At 43.9% G+C, this 13,472-nt stretch overlaps 1 protein-coding gene across 4 annotated transcripts in view; it reads left to right on the forward strand.

Annotated features, from left to right (window-relative positions):
• Positions 1–10,286: 10,286 nt before the first annotated feature.
• The window catches only part of mmp16b (matrix metallopeptidase 16b (membrane-inserted)), a 41,291-nt gene continuing 38,105 nt past the window's right edge, over positions 10,287–13,472 (forward strand). Inside the window, exon 1 of one of the 4 annotated variants that reach the window (XM_036986167.1) lies at positions 10,287–11,001. In XM_036986167.1, coding sequence (XP_036842062.1) covers positions 10,873–11,001 — 129 coding nt within the window. In that variant the 5' untranslated portion in view covers positions 10,287–10,872. The remainder of the gene's footprint in view (positions 11,002–13,472) is intronic. The other 3 variants (XM_036986165.1, XM_036986166.1, XM_036986164.1) reach the window with 3 other exon arrangements.

Consider the following 13,472-nt stretch of genomic DNA (forward strand, 5'->3'; position numbering starts at 1 on the left):
GCGTATCTCTGCAGAATGCTGTGGTAGCCATGCTGGTCAAGTGTGCCTTGAATTCAAAATAAATCACTGACACTGTCACCAGCAAAGCACCATCACACCTCCTCCTCCATGCTTCACGGTGGGAACCACACATGTGGAGATCAACTGTTCACCTGCTCTGCATCTCACAAAGACATGGCGGTTGGAACCAAAAATCGCACATTTGGAACCATCAGACCAATGGAAAGATTTCCACCAGTCTAATGCTCATTGCTCATAAATCTTGCCCCAAGCAATACTCTTCTTATTATTGGTGTCCTTAGTAGTGTTTTTTTTACAGCGATTCGACCAATAAGGCCTGATTCACACAGTCTCCTCTGAGGAGTTGATGTTGAAATGTGTCTGTTACTTGAACTCTGTGAAGCATTTATTTGGACTGCAGTATCTGAGGCTGGTAACTATAATGAACTTATCCTTTGAGGGTTTTTGCGACTGCACTTGAAGAAACTTCCAGATTGACTGATCTTCATGTCTTAAAGTAATGATGGACTGTCATTACTCTTTGCTTATTTGAGCTGTTCTTGCCATTATATGGACTTAGCCCTATTTGGTAAAATACTACCTTCTGTATACCAACCCCTTTCTTGTTACAACACAACTGATTGGCTCAAGCGCAGTAAGAAAGAAAGAAATTCCACAAATTACCTTTAACAGGGAACACATGTTAATTGAAATGTATTCCAGGTGACTACCTCATGAAGCTGGTTGAGAGAATGCCAAAAGTGTGCAAAGCTGTCATCAAGGTAAGGGTGGCTACTTTGAAGAATCTGAAATATAAATCATATTTTGATTTGTTTAACACATTTTTGGTTTACTACATGATTCCTTAAGTGTTATATCGTAGTTTTGATGTCTTCACTATTATTCTACAATGTAGAAAATAGTATTTATTAAATAGTAATATTTATTTTCTACTATTTTCTACATATATGTATTACATTAATAAAAACAATCCAGAACAGAAATAACAGAGGTCCATGAAAGCTTTTCTGAACGGCACTGTCTGTGCCTTTAAAGGAGACCATAGACTCTGCAGCCCTAATAGTGTATGGAGGTGTGTTCCACAGCCACAGAGCTGTGCAACTGACAGCCCTGTTACCCATAGTTTTCAGTCTTCTGTGGGGCTGCTGAAGGGAGACAGACCTGGAGGAGCGAAGGGTGCGTATGTGATCGGAGGTTATTTTGGTCCATGACGATATTGCCCCAAATAGAAATGTATGGCCATATTGATAAAATGTTGCTGTGAAAGGTCCAGACAAACACAACATAATGACCAGCTAGTGTTCTGGTAATTTATCTGAAAGAGAGTATGATGGCTGAATGAAGGTAGTTTCTGGTCATCCCTCCTTGCTTTCATTCATCACCTTTCAATTCAGCCACTCCTCAGGTATTCAAGAGCTGTTGCTCAGGGAAAGACCTGTTGGAGGAGCAACATGTTTTCATATAAAGAAGGGAGAAGTTGTTAAGGAGCAGGTTTATATAATAAGCACGCACCCATTAAGAAAATGACTGTAAAAACTGTTAAGTTCCTGTGGATTGATAAGGAATAGAAAAAAATGTATGGCTGAGAGGGATGAGACAAAAATAATGGTACATAAATCTGGCTGCACAGCCTTTTGGCAAATTTAATCATGTGACTATATTGAACAAAAATAAGAAGAAACTACACTATGAAACAAAGATAAAGAATAATAGCAAAAGAGCTTTGGAGCACCTTAAATTACATTTTGGGCAAAAAGGCGAACTCGGCTCCATCATTCATTGAATCAGATGGCTCATTCATCACAAAACCCACTCATACTGCCACAACTTTATTACTTTTTTTTAATTTGCAAGATTAGCATGACATGCCAACAACAAACTCTGAACTTACACATCCATGCATAACTGACCAAATTAGGATAGACAAGCATTGTAATTTTGAAGAGGAGGAAGAGGTGAACATTTATTTTTTGTCTGTCAACAATGACAACCTGGGTCTGACAGCTTGGATGGAAATTTACTGAGAATGATAGCGGACTATATTGCCACACCTACAGTACTTGCCATCACTACAATATCAGCCTACAGGAAAGTGTGTGCCCTTTCTGGCCTGGAGGGAAGCAAAAGTAGTTCCTCTACCCAAGAATAGCAAAGCACCCTTTAGTGGCTCAAACAGCCGACCAATCATCCTGTTACCAAGCCTTAGTAGACTTTTGGAGAATTTTTTTTTACCAGATACAATGCTATTTCACAGTAAACAAATGAACAACAGACATTCAGCATGCTTATAGGGAAGGGCATTAAATTTGTATGGCACTTACACAAATGACTGATGATTGGCTGAGAGAAATTGATAATAAGAAGATTGTGGGGGCTGTTTTATTAGATTTCAGTGCAGCTTTTGACATCATTGATCATAATCAGCTGCTGGAGAAACGTATGTGTTATGACTTTACATCCCTGTTATATTGTGGATTGAGAGTTACCTGTCTAACAGAACACGGCAGGTGTTCTTTAATGGAAGCCTCTCCAACATATTTGGGACAAATCATTCACTAAACCCTAAACCTCAACCAAATCTTGTAATGAATAATGTGGAAATTGAGCAAGTTGAGGAGACTAAACTGCTTGGTGTAACCCTGGACTGTAAACTGACATGGTCAAAATATATTGACGCAGCGGAAGCTAAGATGGGGAGAGGTCTGTCCGTAATGAAGTGCTGCTCTGCATTCTTGGCATCGCTATCAACAAAATAAGTCCTACAGACCCTGTTTTGTCACACCTGGAATACTGTCCTGTCCAATGGAGGCTGCTGAAGGGAGGACGGTTCATAGTAATGGTTGGAAAGGAGTGTCATGGCTGGAATGGGGCGACTATGAGCCGTCCTAGCCTCAGCAGTCTCCACTGGTCCAGTCATATGGTCAAGTGCCACAAAGAGGGCTATTTACAATTGGCCCATAACAGAGCCGCACGGCTGGCCCTTAAATGTACACCGAGAGCTAACATGAATTATATGCATGTGACTCAAAGTAGAGGAGAGATTGACATCATCACTACTTGTATTTGTGAGAAGTATTGACAAGTTTTGGGACACTAAAGTCCATGGAGAATAAGCTGCCCACTGCACTGAGGCTAGGAAACACTGTCACCACCAATAAATCTACGATAATCGAGAATTTCAAAAAGCATTTCTCTACGGATGTCCATGCTTTCCACCTGGCTACCCCTACCCCGGCCAACAGCTCTGCACCCCCCACAGCAACTTGCCCAAGCCCCCCCCCCCCCCAATCCAGATAGCTGATGTTCTGAAAGAGCTGCAAAATCTGGACCCCTACAAATCAGCAGGACTAGACAATCTGGACCATCCTCTTTCTAAAATTATCCTCCGCAATTGTTGCAACCCCAATTACTAACCTGTTCAAACTCTCTTTCGTATCATCTGAGATCCCTAAAGATTGGAAAGCTGTCGTGGTCATCCCCCTCTTCAAAGGGGGAGACACTCTAGACCCAAAATGTTACAGACCTATATCCATCCTGCCCTGCCTTTCTAAAGTCTTCGAAAGCCAAGTTAATAAACAGATCATCGACCATTTTGAATGCCACCGTACTGTCTCTTATGCAATCTGGCTTTCGACCTGGACATGGGTGCACCTCAGCCACGCTCAAGGTCCTAAACAATATCATAACCGTCATCGATAAGAGACAGTACTGTGCAGCTGTCTTCATCGACCTGGCAAAGTCATTCGACTCTGTCAATCACCATATTCTTATCGGCAGACTCAACAGCCTTGGTTTTTCAAATTACTGCCTCGCCTGGTTCACCAACTACTTCTCAGATAGAGTTCAGTGTGTCAAATCGGAGGGACTGTTGGCAGTCTCTATGGGGGTGCCACAGGGTTCAATTCTCGGGCCAACTCTTTTCTCTGTATATATGAATGATGTCGCTCTTGCTGCTGGTGATTCTCTGATCCACCTCTACGCAGACGACACCGTTCTGTATACCGTTCTGGCCCTTCTTAGGACACTGTGTTGACAGACCTCCAAACGAGCTTCAATGCCATACCACACTTCTTCCGTGGCCTCCAACTGCTCTTAAATGCTAGTAAAACTAAATGCATGCCATCAGCAGTCTAGAGGATGAGCTTGCAAATCAGAGGTCTAGAGGAGGATGAGCTTGCCAATCAATGGTCTAGAGGAGGATGAGCTGGACAATCAGCGGTCTAGAGGATGATGAGCTGAACAATCAGCAGTCTAGAGGATGATGAGCTGGACAATCAGCGGTCTAGAGGAGGATTAGCTAGACAATCAGCGGTCTAGAGGATGATGAGCTGGACCATCAGCAGTCTAGAGGATGATGAGCTGGACAATCAGCAGTCTAGAGGATGAGCTGGACAATCAGCGGTCTAGAGGATGATGAGCTGGACAATCAGCAGTCTAGAGGATGAGCTGGACAATCAGCGGTCTAGAGGATGGTGAGCTGGACAATCAGCGGTCTAGAGGAGGATTAGCTAGACAATCAGCGGTCTAGAGGATGATGAGCTGGACAATCAGCAGTCTAGAGGATGATGAGCTGGACAATCAGCAGTCTAGAGGATGAGCTGGCCAATCAGAGGTCTAAAGGAGGATGAGCTGGCCAATCAATGGTCTAGAGTAGGATGAGCTGGACAATCAGCGGTCTAGAGGATGAGCTGGCCAATCAGCGGTCTAGAGGATGATGAGCTGGACCATCAGCAGTCTAGAGGATGTGCTGGACAATCAGCGGTTTAGAGGAGGATGAGCTGGACAATCAGCAGTCTAAAGGATGATGAGCTGGCCAATCAGCAGTCTAGAGGATGATGAGCTGGACAATCAGCAGTCTAGAGGATGAGCTGGACAATCAGTAGTCTAGAGGAGGATGAGCTGGCCAATCAGCGGTCTAGAGGAGGATGAGCTGGACAATCAGCAGTCTAGAGGATGATGAGCTGGCCAATCAGCGGTCTAGAGGATGATGAGCTGGACCATCAGCAGTCTAGAGGATGTGCTGGACAATCAGCGGTTTAGAGGAGGATGAGCTGGACAATCAGCAGTCTAAAGGATGATGAGCTGGCCAATCAGCAGTCTAGAGGAGGATGAGCTGGACAATCAGCAGTCTAGAGGATGAGCTGGCCAATCAGCGGTCTAGATGATGATGAGCTGGCCAATCAGCGGTCTAGAGGAGGATGAGCTGGACAATCAGCGGTCTAGAGGATGATGACCTGGACAATCAGCAGTCTAGAGGATGAGCTGGCCAATCAGTGGTCTAGAGGATGATGACCTGGACAATCAGCAGTCTAGAGGATGATGAGCTGGCCAATCAGCAGTCTAGAGGATGATGAGCTGGCCAATCAACAGTCTAGAGGAGGATGAGCTGGCCAATCAGCGGTCTAGAGGAGGATGAGCTGGCCAATCAGCGGTCTAGAGGAGGATGAGCTGGACAATCAGCGGTCTAGAGGATGATGACCTGGATAATCAGCAGTCTAGAGGATAAGCTGGCCAATAGGAGGATGAGCTGGCCAATCAGTGGTCTAGAGGATGAGCTGGCCAATCAGCAGTCTAGAGGATGATGACCTGGACAATCAGCAGTCTAGAGCATGAGCTGGCCAATCAGCAGTCTAGAGGAGGATGAGCTGGCCAATCAGTAGTCTAGAGGATGATGACCTGGACAATCAGCAGTCTAGAGGATGAGCTGGCCAATCAGCAGTCTAGAGGAGGATGAGCTGGCCAATCAGCGGCCTAGAGGAGGAGCTGGCCAATAGGAGGATGAGCTGGCCAATCAGTGGTCTAGAGGATGATGACCTGGACAATCAGCAGTCTAGAGGTTGAGCTGGCCAATCAGCGGTCTAGAGGAGGATGAGCAGGCAAATCAGTGGTCTAGAGGAGGATGAGCTGGCCAATCAGCTGTCTACCTGCGTGAATATTTTTTACGACCAGTATATAGGGGGAGAGGTACTTTGGGTTACGCCCATAGCATTCCAACACATAAAAGCTGCTTAACATTTTTGAAGGAAAACTATTTAACTCGTATTGTAATTTTATCTTTATTTAACTAGGCAAGTCAGTTAAGAACAAATTCTTATTTTCAATGACGGCCTAGGAACAGTGGGTTAACTTCCTGTTCAGGGGCAGAACGACAGATTCGTACCTTGTCAGCTCGGGGGTTTGAACTTGTAATCCTCTGATTACTAGTCCAACGCTCTAACCACTAGGTTACCCTGTTAATCTGGACACTGGACATTTACTTTAAGAGAGGTATTGTTATGGATTTGGGTTGGTATGAGCATTACAAGAAGATGGCAGTTCTTGTTCCTACCTCTAGGTTTTATTGTTCCGACCTTTAGGTTTTGTTGTTCCAGCCTTGGGCCCTTTTCTTTTCAGAACTGTAGGATCACACTAAAATGTAGTGTGCAAACACAGCAGACTTGAAGTGCTGAAAGTGTTAACTGAATCCTGTTGCCAGTGGTAGCCTGGTGAAGCCAGACTGAATACTCAAATGGTTCATTCACAAATGCTGAGCGCATCATTCAGTCTGGTTTAACCAGGCTATGGCAACAATACAGTGATATAAGATGGCTCCAGGCACAGTGAACAAACAGCCTAATGCCAATGAATGAAGAGGTAATTAGCAGAGCTGCAGAGATTACAGTGCACCACCTGATATCTCTAAAGCGTCTGCTTTCCTCAAGGCGTTTCCATTGTGTTCACACAGCTAAGACTAGCTAATATTTGAATGTGCAATGGGGACTTATTTCACAAGATGAGCAATATTTTACTGGTAGATTCCGCTACTGTTAATGGCAACAACACTGTTTTGTGGTGGATAGTTAATGGGATAGAATATGCAGGTACTCTGGCGTGTGCACACTTTTGTGCTGACACGGTGAAACTAGACTTGCACAGTACTGTACATGTTCCATTGTATGGTGGTGGTTTTACCCTTTCCCAACGATCTCTCCTGGCCAATGCAGCTCTTGTTAGAGCATGTGGTCTCCATAGCAGCCCATTGGGTTATACAATAAACTTTCAGAGTAAATGAATGAACCTGCTAACTATAATCCAATAGGAATCCCTTTCAAAAGTGGTACGCTAGTCATGTCCTGTATCAACCCTTAAAATGAAAATAGTACAGAATCATATAGTATTGTGAGTAATCAATCGCATTTCATCATGAAAAGGTGTAAAAGATTTGGGGAGATGTTCCATGGAGTGTGTTGGTTTAAAATAGACTCGTATTGGAGTATCGAAACATTCACCCGACCACCATCAGCAAGGTTTAATAAACACTAGGAAGCATCTAAACAGAGTCTGTTTATTTGTCTTTTTCTATGGCTTCATTTACCTTTTAATATATACGGAACCTACGAAGTGTTTGTGTGTAGGCCAGAGAGAGAGACAGCGAGAGAGAAATATAGTTGAAGTCGGAAGTTTACATACACCTTAGCCAAACACATTTAAACTGAGTTTTTCACAATTCCTGACATGTAATCCTAGTAAAAATGTCCTGTCTAGGTCAGTCAGGATCACCACTTTATTTTAAGAATGTGAAATGTCAGAATAATAGTAGAGAGAATGATTAATTTCAGCTTTTATTTATTTCATCACATTCCCAGTGGGTCAGAAGTTTACATACACTCAATTAGTATTTGGTAGCATTGCCTTTAAATTGTATAACTTGGGTCAAATGTTTCAGGTAGCCTTCCACAAGCTTCCCACATAAGTTGGGTGAATTTTGTCCCATTCCTCTTGCCAGAGCTGGTGTAACTGAATCAGGTTTGTAGGCCTCCTTGTTCGCACACGCTTTTTCAGTCCTGCCCACAAATGTTCTATAGGATTGAGGTCAGAGCCTTGTGATGGCCATTCCAATACCTTGACTTTGTTGTCCTTAAGCCATTTTGTCACTTTGGAAATATGCTTGGGGTCATTTTCCATTTGGAAGACCCATTTGTGACCAAGCTTTAAACTTCCTGACTGATGTTTTGAGATGTTGCTTCAATATATCCACATAATTTTCCTGCCTCATGATGCCATCTATTTTGTGAAGTGCACCAGTCCCTCCTGCAGCAAGGCTCCCCCACAACATGATGCTGCCACCCCCGTGCTTCACGGTTGGGATGGTGTTCTTTGGCTTGCAAGCCTCCCCTTTTCCTCCAAACATATTGAGGGTCATTATGGCCAAATAGTTATATTTTTGTTTCATCAGACCAGAGGATATTTCTCCAAAAAGTACAATCTTTGTCCCCATGTGCAGTTGCAAACCGTAGTGTATTTTTATTGGCGGTTTTGGAGCAGTGTCTTCTTCCTTGCCGAGCGGCCTTTCAGGTTATGTCGATATAGGACTCGTTTTACTGTGGATATAGATACTGTACCTGTACCTGTACTGATTCTGTACCTGTTTCCTCCAGCATCTTCACAATGTCCTTTGCTGTTTTTATTGGATTGATTTGCACTTTTCGCACCAAAGTATGTACATCTCTAGGAGGCAGAACGCGTCTCCTTCCTGAGCGGTATGACAGCTGCATGGTCCCATGGTGTTTATACCTGCGTACTATTGTTTGTACAGATGAATGTGCTACCTTCAGGCATTTGGAAATTGTTCCCAAGGATGAACTAGACTTGTGGAGGTCTACAATTTTTTTCTGAGGTTGCAACGATTTTTTTCTTCCTTTGACTAGGAGTATGAAATATCGGACCAATGCGCAGCGTGTGTGTCCATAATGTATTTATTACACTGAACACAGAATACAAAAAAACAAGATAAATAAATGAAAACCGAAACAGTTCTGTATGGAAAACACAGACACAGAAAACAACTACCCACAAATCATAGTGGGAAAACAGGCTGCCTAAGTATGGTTCTCAATCAGAGACAACGAATGACAGCTGCCTCTGATTGGGAACCATACCAGAACAAAAACACAAAACCTAGAATACAAAACATAGAATGCCCACCCCAACTCACACCCTGACCAAACTAAAACAGAGACATAAAAAAGGAACTAAGGTCAGAACGTGACAGAGGTCTTGGCTGGTTTCTTTTGATTTTCCCAGGATATTAAGCAAAGAGGCACTGAGTTTGAAGGTAGGCCTTGAGATACATCCACAGGTACACCTTCAATTGACTCAAATGATGTCAATTAGCCTTTGAGAAGCTTCTAAAGCCATGACTTCATTTTCTGGACTTTTCCAAGCTGTTTAAAGGCACAGTCAACTTAGTATATGTAAACTTCTGACCCACTGGAATTGTGATTTAGTGAATTATAAGTGAAACAATCTGTCTGTAAACAATTGTTGGAAAAATGACTTGTGTCATGCACAAAGTAGATGTCCTAACCGACATGCCAAAACTATAGTTTGTTAACAAGAAATTTGTGGAGTGGTTGAAAAACGAGTTTCAATGACTCCAACCTAAGTATATGTAAACTTACGCCTTTAACTGTATGTACTATTTAATGGACATCTTGTACTGTGCAGTATTTTCCTTTTAAGGGTTGAAACAGGACATGACTAACGTACCACTTTTGAAAGGGATTCCTATTGGATTAAAGGCCTCTTTAATCGTTAATATCTAATGAGTAGGGTGGGGATATTGTACGCCATATAATGATTTAATTAAGATATGTTTGGCTTGTCTCAGTGTATTTGTCTTGACCCCATTTGAGTAGTAGTTGGGAACCTGTTTCTCAATAGAACACTGCCACCTTGTGGTTAAAGTACAGTCTCTGTCTCGTGCAGAATCCTGACCTTGGTACTCAGCTGAGGTTTCTTGTCTCCATGCATTAATTCACCAATCACCATGAACCTGCAAATAGAGTATTTCCTAGAGTGGTGTAGTCTTCTTTAGTCAACAGCAGGGTTAGGGTAGGCCTGTAACGAACATTGACTAGCTAGGCCTGTTACGAATTACGATCCCCCCCAAATGGGTTAACCCTTAAGGTCTACGGGCTAGGAGACCCGTGTTTGAGACTTGCAATGGGCGTTATACTGTCGCTGTTCGCAACGATCGCTACGTTGGTGGCAGGTGTGGGATGGTGCCTTGGGGGCCATCGGAGAGGAGTGCACACGCGAGGTACTAGGTATAGTGAATCGTGAAGTACTTGGTATAGTGCAACGTGGGGACACGCTCTCCCAACCGGAGGGGATACTGTAATGAGCCTTGCCTAAGTAGGCATGTTATGACCCACGTCTTTAGCTGGGAGACAAGGGTTCGACACCCGCAAGGGACATTCTTCTCATATAATATCATATGTTTCGACACCCGCAAGGGACATTCTTCTCATATAATATAATATGTTTATCTTCATGATACTGTTAATATGCCCGTTATTACATGACATTGTTATAACCGTTTAATAGTCTATACTTGAATGATATCGGGGATATTGAAGGATGATTGCTCCATCTGTCTCGGGCTATTTCTATTCTCACAGTACATAAAGAATTTTGTACCAGGGTACATTACATGACGTTGATCTTTACGCCGTCAAGTGGAGTGTTGCGCTGCTGGAGACATCATAGCGCAGGCGTAGACTCGGGGGGTATGCTTACTGTACATGGCCATTGATGCCGCTGGATAAACTAAATCAGCTATGTAAATAATAGTGACTGGGGCGGTGGAGCTAACATGCCGAATTCTATCACAGCCTAACATGAGAAAATAATACATGTCATCTGGGTTTACTTTATCCGGTTGAAAAAACCACCGCGGCCGTCCTTTTATGCACGTCTCGGAATTTGGCTTTGACAGCTCGCCCGATGGTTTTCTTCATTTGACGCACAAATAAAAATCAGACGACGGGCGGTTTTTCCTAATAACCCATTTGGGAAAAACGGGTCATTATGACCTTAGTATCCCCCTCTAAAAGAAAACCATTGGATTGCCTTTACGCAACAGCGTTCTGCTTGCATTTCTTGCTGTGGATTTTATGCGCCGCGTCCGGAGAAGAGATTCGTCAGTTCAGCGTTGAGGTAAGTAAGATACATGGCCTGCTATTGCTTCGCGGTGGCTCATAATAAATGACAATGCACTCTCTTGTGCTCGAGTGGCAGAACATTGCGTGTGGACGAGGGTTGCTGTTATTTATCTGGCTACATTATCACATAAACATGACCAGATGACATAGCAACATTGTATTTTATTCATGTTTCAAGATGCATGGAACGTCGAAATTATTATCCGTTCAATATTTTTTTACAAGTCAGAAGAACAACATCCTATGCTATTGCTTTGGGCAGCGGGTGAGAGGGAGGATGGGCGACCATGAACGAGATGGTCCAGCGCCCATCCTCTCATTCGATGTCACTGCAATATGTGTTATCATAATACAGTGCCTTGCGTGTGCGGACCCCATGGATTTCTTCACATTTTATACTGGGATTAAAATGCATTCATTTGTCATATTTTGTCAACATTCTACACAAAATAGTCTGTAGTGTCAAAGTGGGATATATATACATTTTATTACCATAAGTAAAACATTCTGAACCAAAATACAGTCGTTATATATTCATCCCCTTTGTTTAGGTAAGCCTACATTATTTCAAGAGTAAAATGTGGTTTAACAAATCACATAAGTTAAGTGGACTAACCCTTCATACAACAACTGTAAAGTAATTCATTCAAGTATTACATTTCAAGCACAGATTGAAATTTTCAAGCAAGGTGGTGGCTGCATCATGGTACGAGTATATGGTTAATATCTGCAAATACTGGTGAGTTTAAGGATAAAAAGTAATGGGATGGAGCTAAATACAGGCAAAATCCAAGAGGAAAACCTGCATCAGTCTGCTTTACACCAGAGACTGGGAAAGGAATTCACTTTTCTGTAGGACAATAGCCTACAACACAAGGCCAAATCTACACTGAAGTTGTTTACCAAGAAGACAGTGAATGTTCCAGAGTGACCAAGTTACAGTTTGGACTTAAATCTGCTTGAAAATCTATGACAAGACTTAAAAATTGCTGTCTAGCCATGATCCCCAACCTCTTGACAGAGCTTGAATATTTTTTTTAAAGAATAATGGGCAAATATGGTACAATCCATGTGTGCAAAATTCTTATAGACTTACCAATGGTTTAGTGGTGCCTGGAGAAGTAGGTATACTGTAATTGTGGAAGTGGGCATACTCTAACAACTCTAACACTCTTGACAAACATTTCCCAAACGGGAAAGGCGCCCTGTTTGAAAAATTCTATGACAAACAGTGACATAAGCTATGCTCCTAAATTGATGAATCCTATATTGGTATTTCACAGTCAGGCCAACCCAAGCTGTACTGTACAAGTAGGCTAATAATAGGCCAAATATCAGGATAAGGTAAGAACCAGATGAAGATCGTGTGGAAGTAACAATGTTAATTACAGCAACAGAAGCAAAGGTACAGGACGGCAGGCAGGGTCAAGTCAGGCAGAGGTCAGAAATCCAGATAGGGGCAAAGGTACAGGACGGCAGACAGGCTCAGGGGCAGGCAGAGTGGTCAGGCGAGTGGGTTCAAGGTCAAGACAGGCAAGGGTCAAAAACCAGGAGGGAGAGAAAAAGAGAGGCTGGGAAAAGACAGGAGCTGACAGGACAAATACTGGTAAGCTTGACAAACAAGATGAACTGGCAACAAACAGAGAACACAGGTATAAATACACAGGGGATAATAGGGAAGATGGGCAACACCTGGAGGGGGGTGGAGACAATCACAGAGATAGGTGAAACAGACCAGGGCGTGACAGTCCACCCCCCCCCCCCCCCCTCTAGGGGTGCCACCTGGTGCCCTACCTGGTTGACCGGGGCGCCGGAGGTGGTAGTCGGCGATGAGGGCTGGGTCCAGGATGTCTTTTAGCGGGGACTCAGCACCTCTCCTCCGGGCCATAACCCTCCCAGTCAACCAGGTACTGGAAACCCCTGCCCCATGGTCAAAACCTCAGGAGGTGTCTCACCGTGTATGCCGGATGGCCATCGGTGACACAGGGAGGAGGGGTGGGCCTGGAAATGGAAGACAAGGGACTGTGAGACACAGGCTTGTGATACGGGACACATGAAAGGTGGGGTGTATATGAAGGGTACGGGGCAACAGAAGACGAACATCAGAGGGGCTAATGACCTTGGAGATTGGGTAAGGGCCGATAAACCGGGGGGACAGTTTGCGAGACTCCACCTGGAGGGGCAGAGCCATACCTTCTGCCTGGGACGATACCGGGGAGCCGGGGTCCGATGGCAATCCGCTTGTCGTCGATACCTGGAGGTATCGTAGTTCCTTTCCTTGCCGTTGAGGCGATGGGAGAAGAAGGCGCAGGGATGTAGCTTGAGGTCAAGGGCAGAACCCTGGGACAGGACAGCCCCTACTCCACCGTCCGAAGCATGGCCTCCACCACGAACTGACGAGATGTGTCTGGATGAACCAGGATGAGCGCAGTGGTGAAGCAATGTTTGAGGTCCCAGAATGCCCGG

This window comes from Oncorhynchus mykiss, chromosome 8, assembly GCF_013265735.2.
Source record: "Oncorhynchus mykiss isolate Arlee chromosome 8, USDA_OmykA_1.1, whole genome shotgun sequence".
Taxonomy (NCBI): domain Eukaryota; kingdom Metazoa; phylum Chordata; class Actinopteri; order Salmoniformes; family Salmonidae; genus Oncorhynchus; species Oncorhynchus mykiss.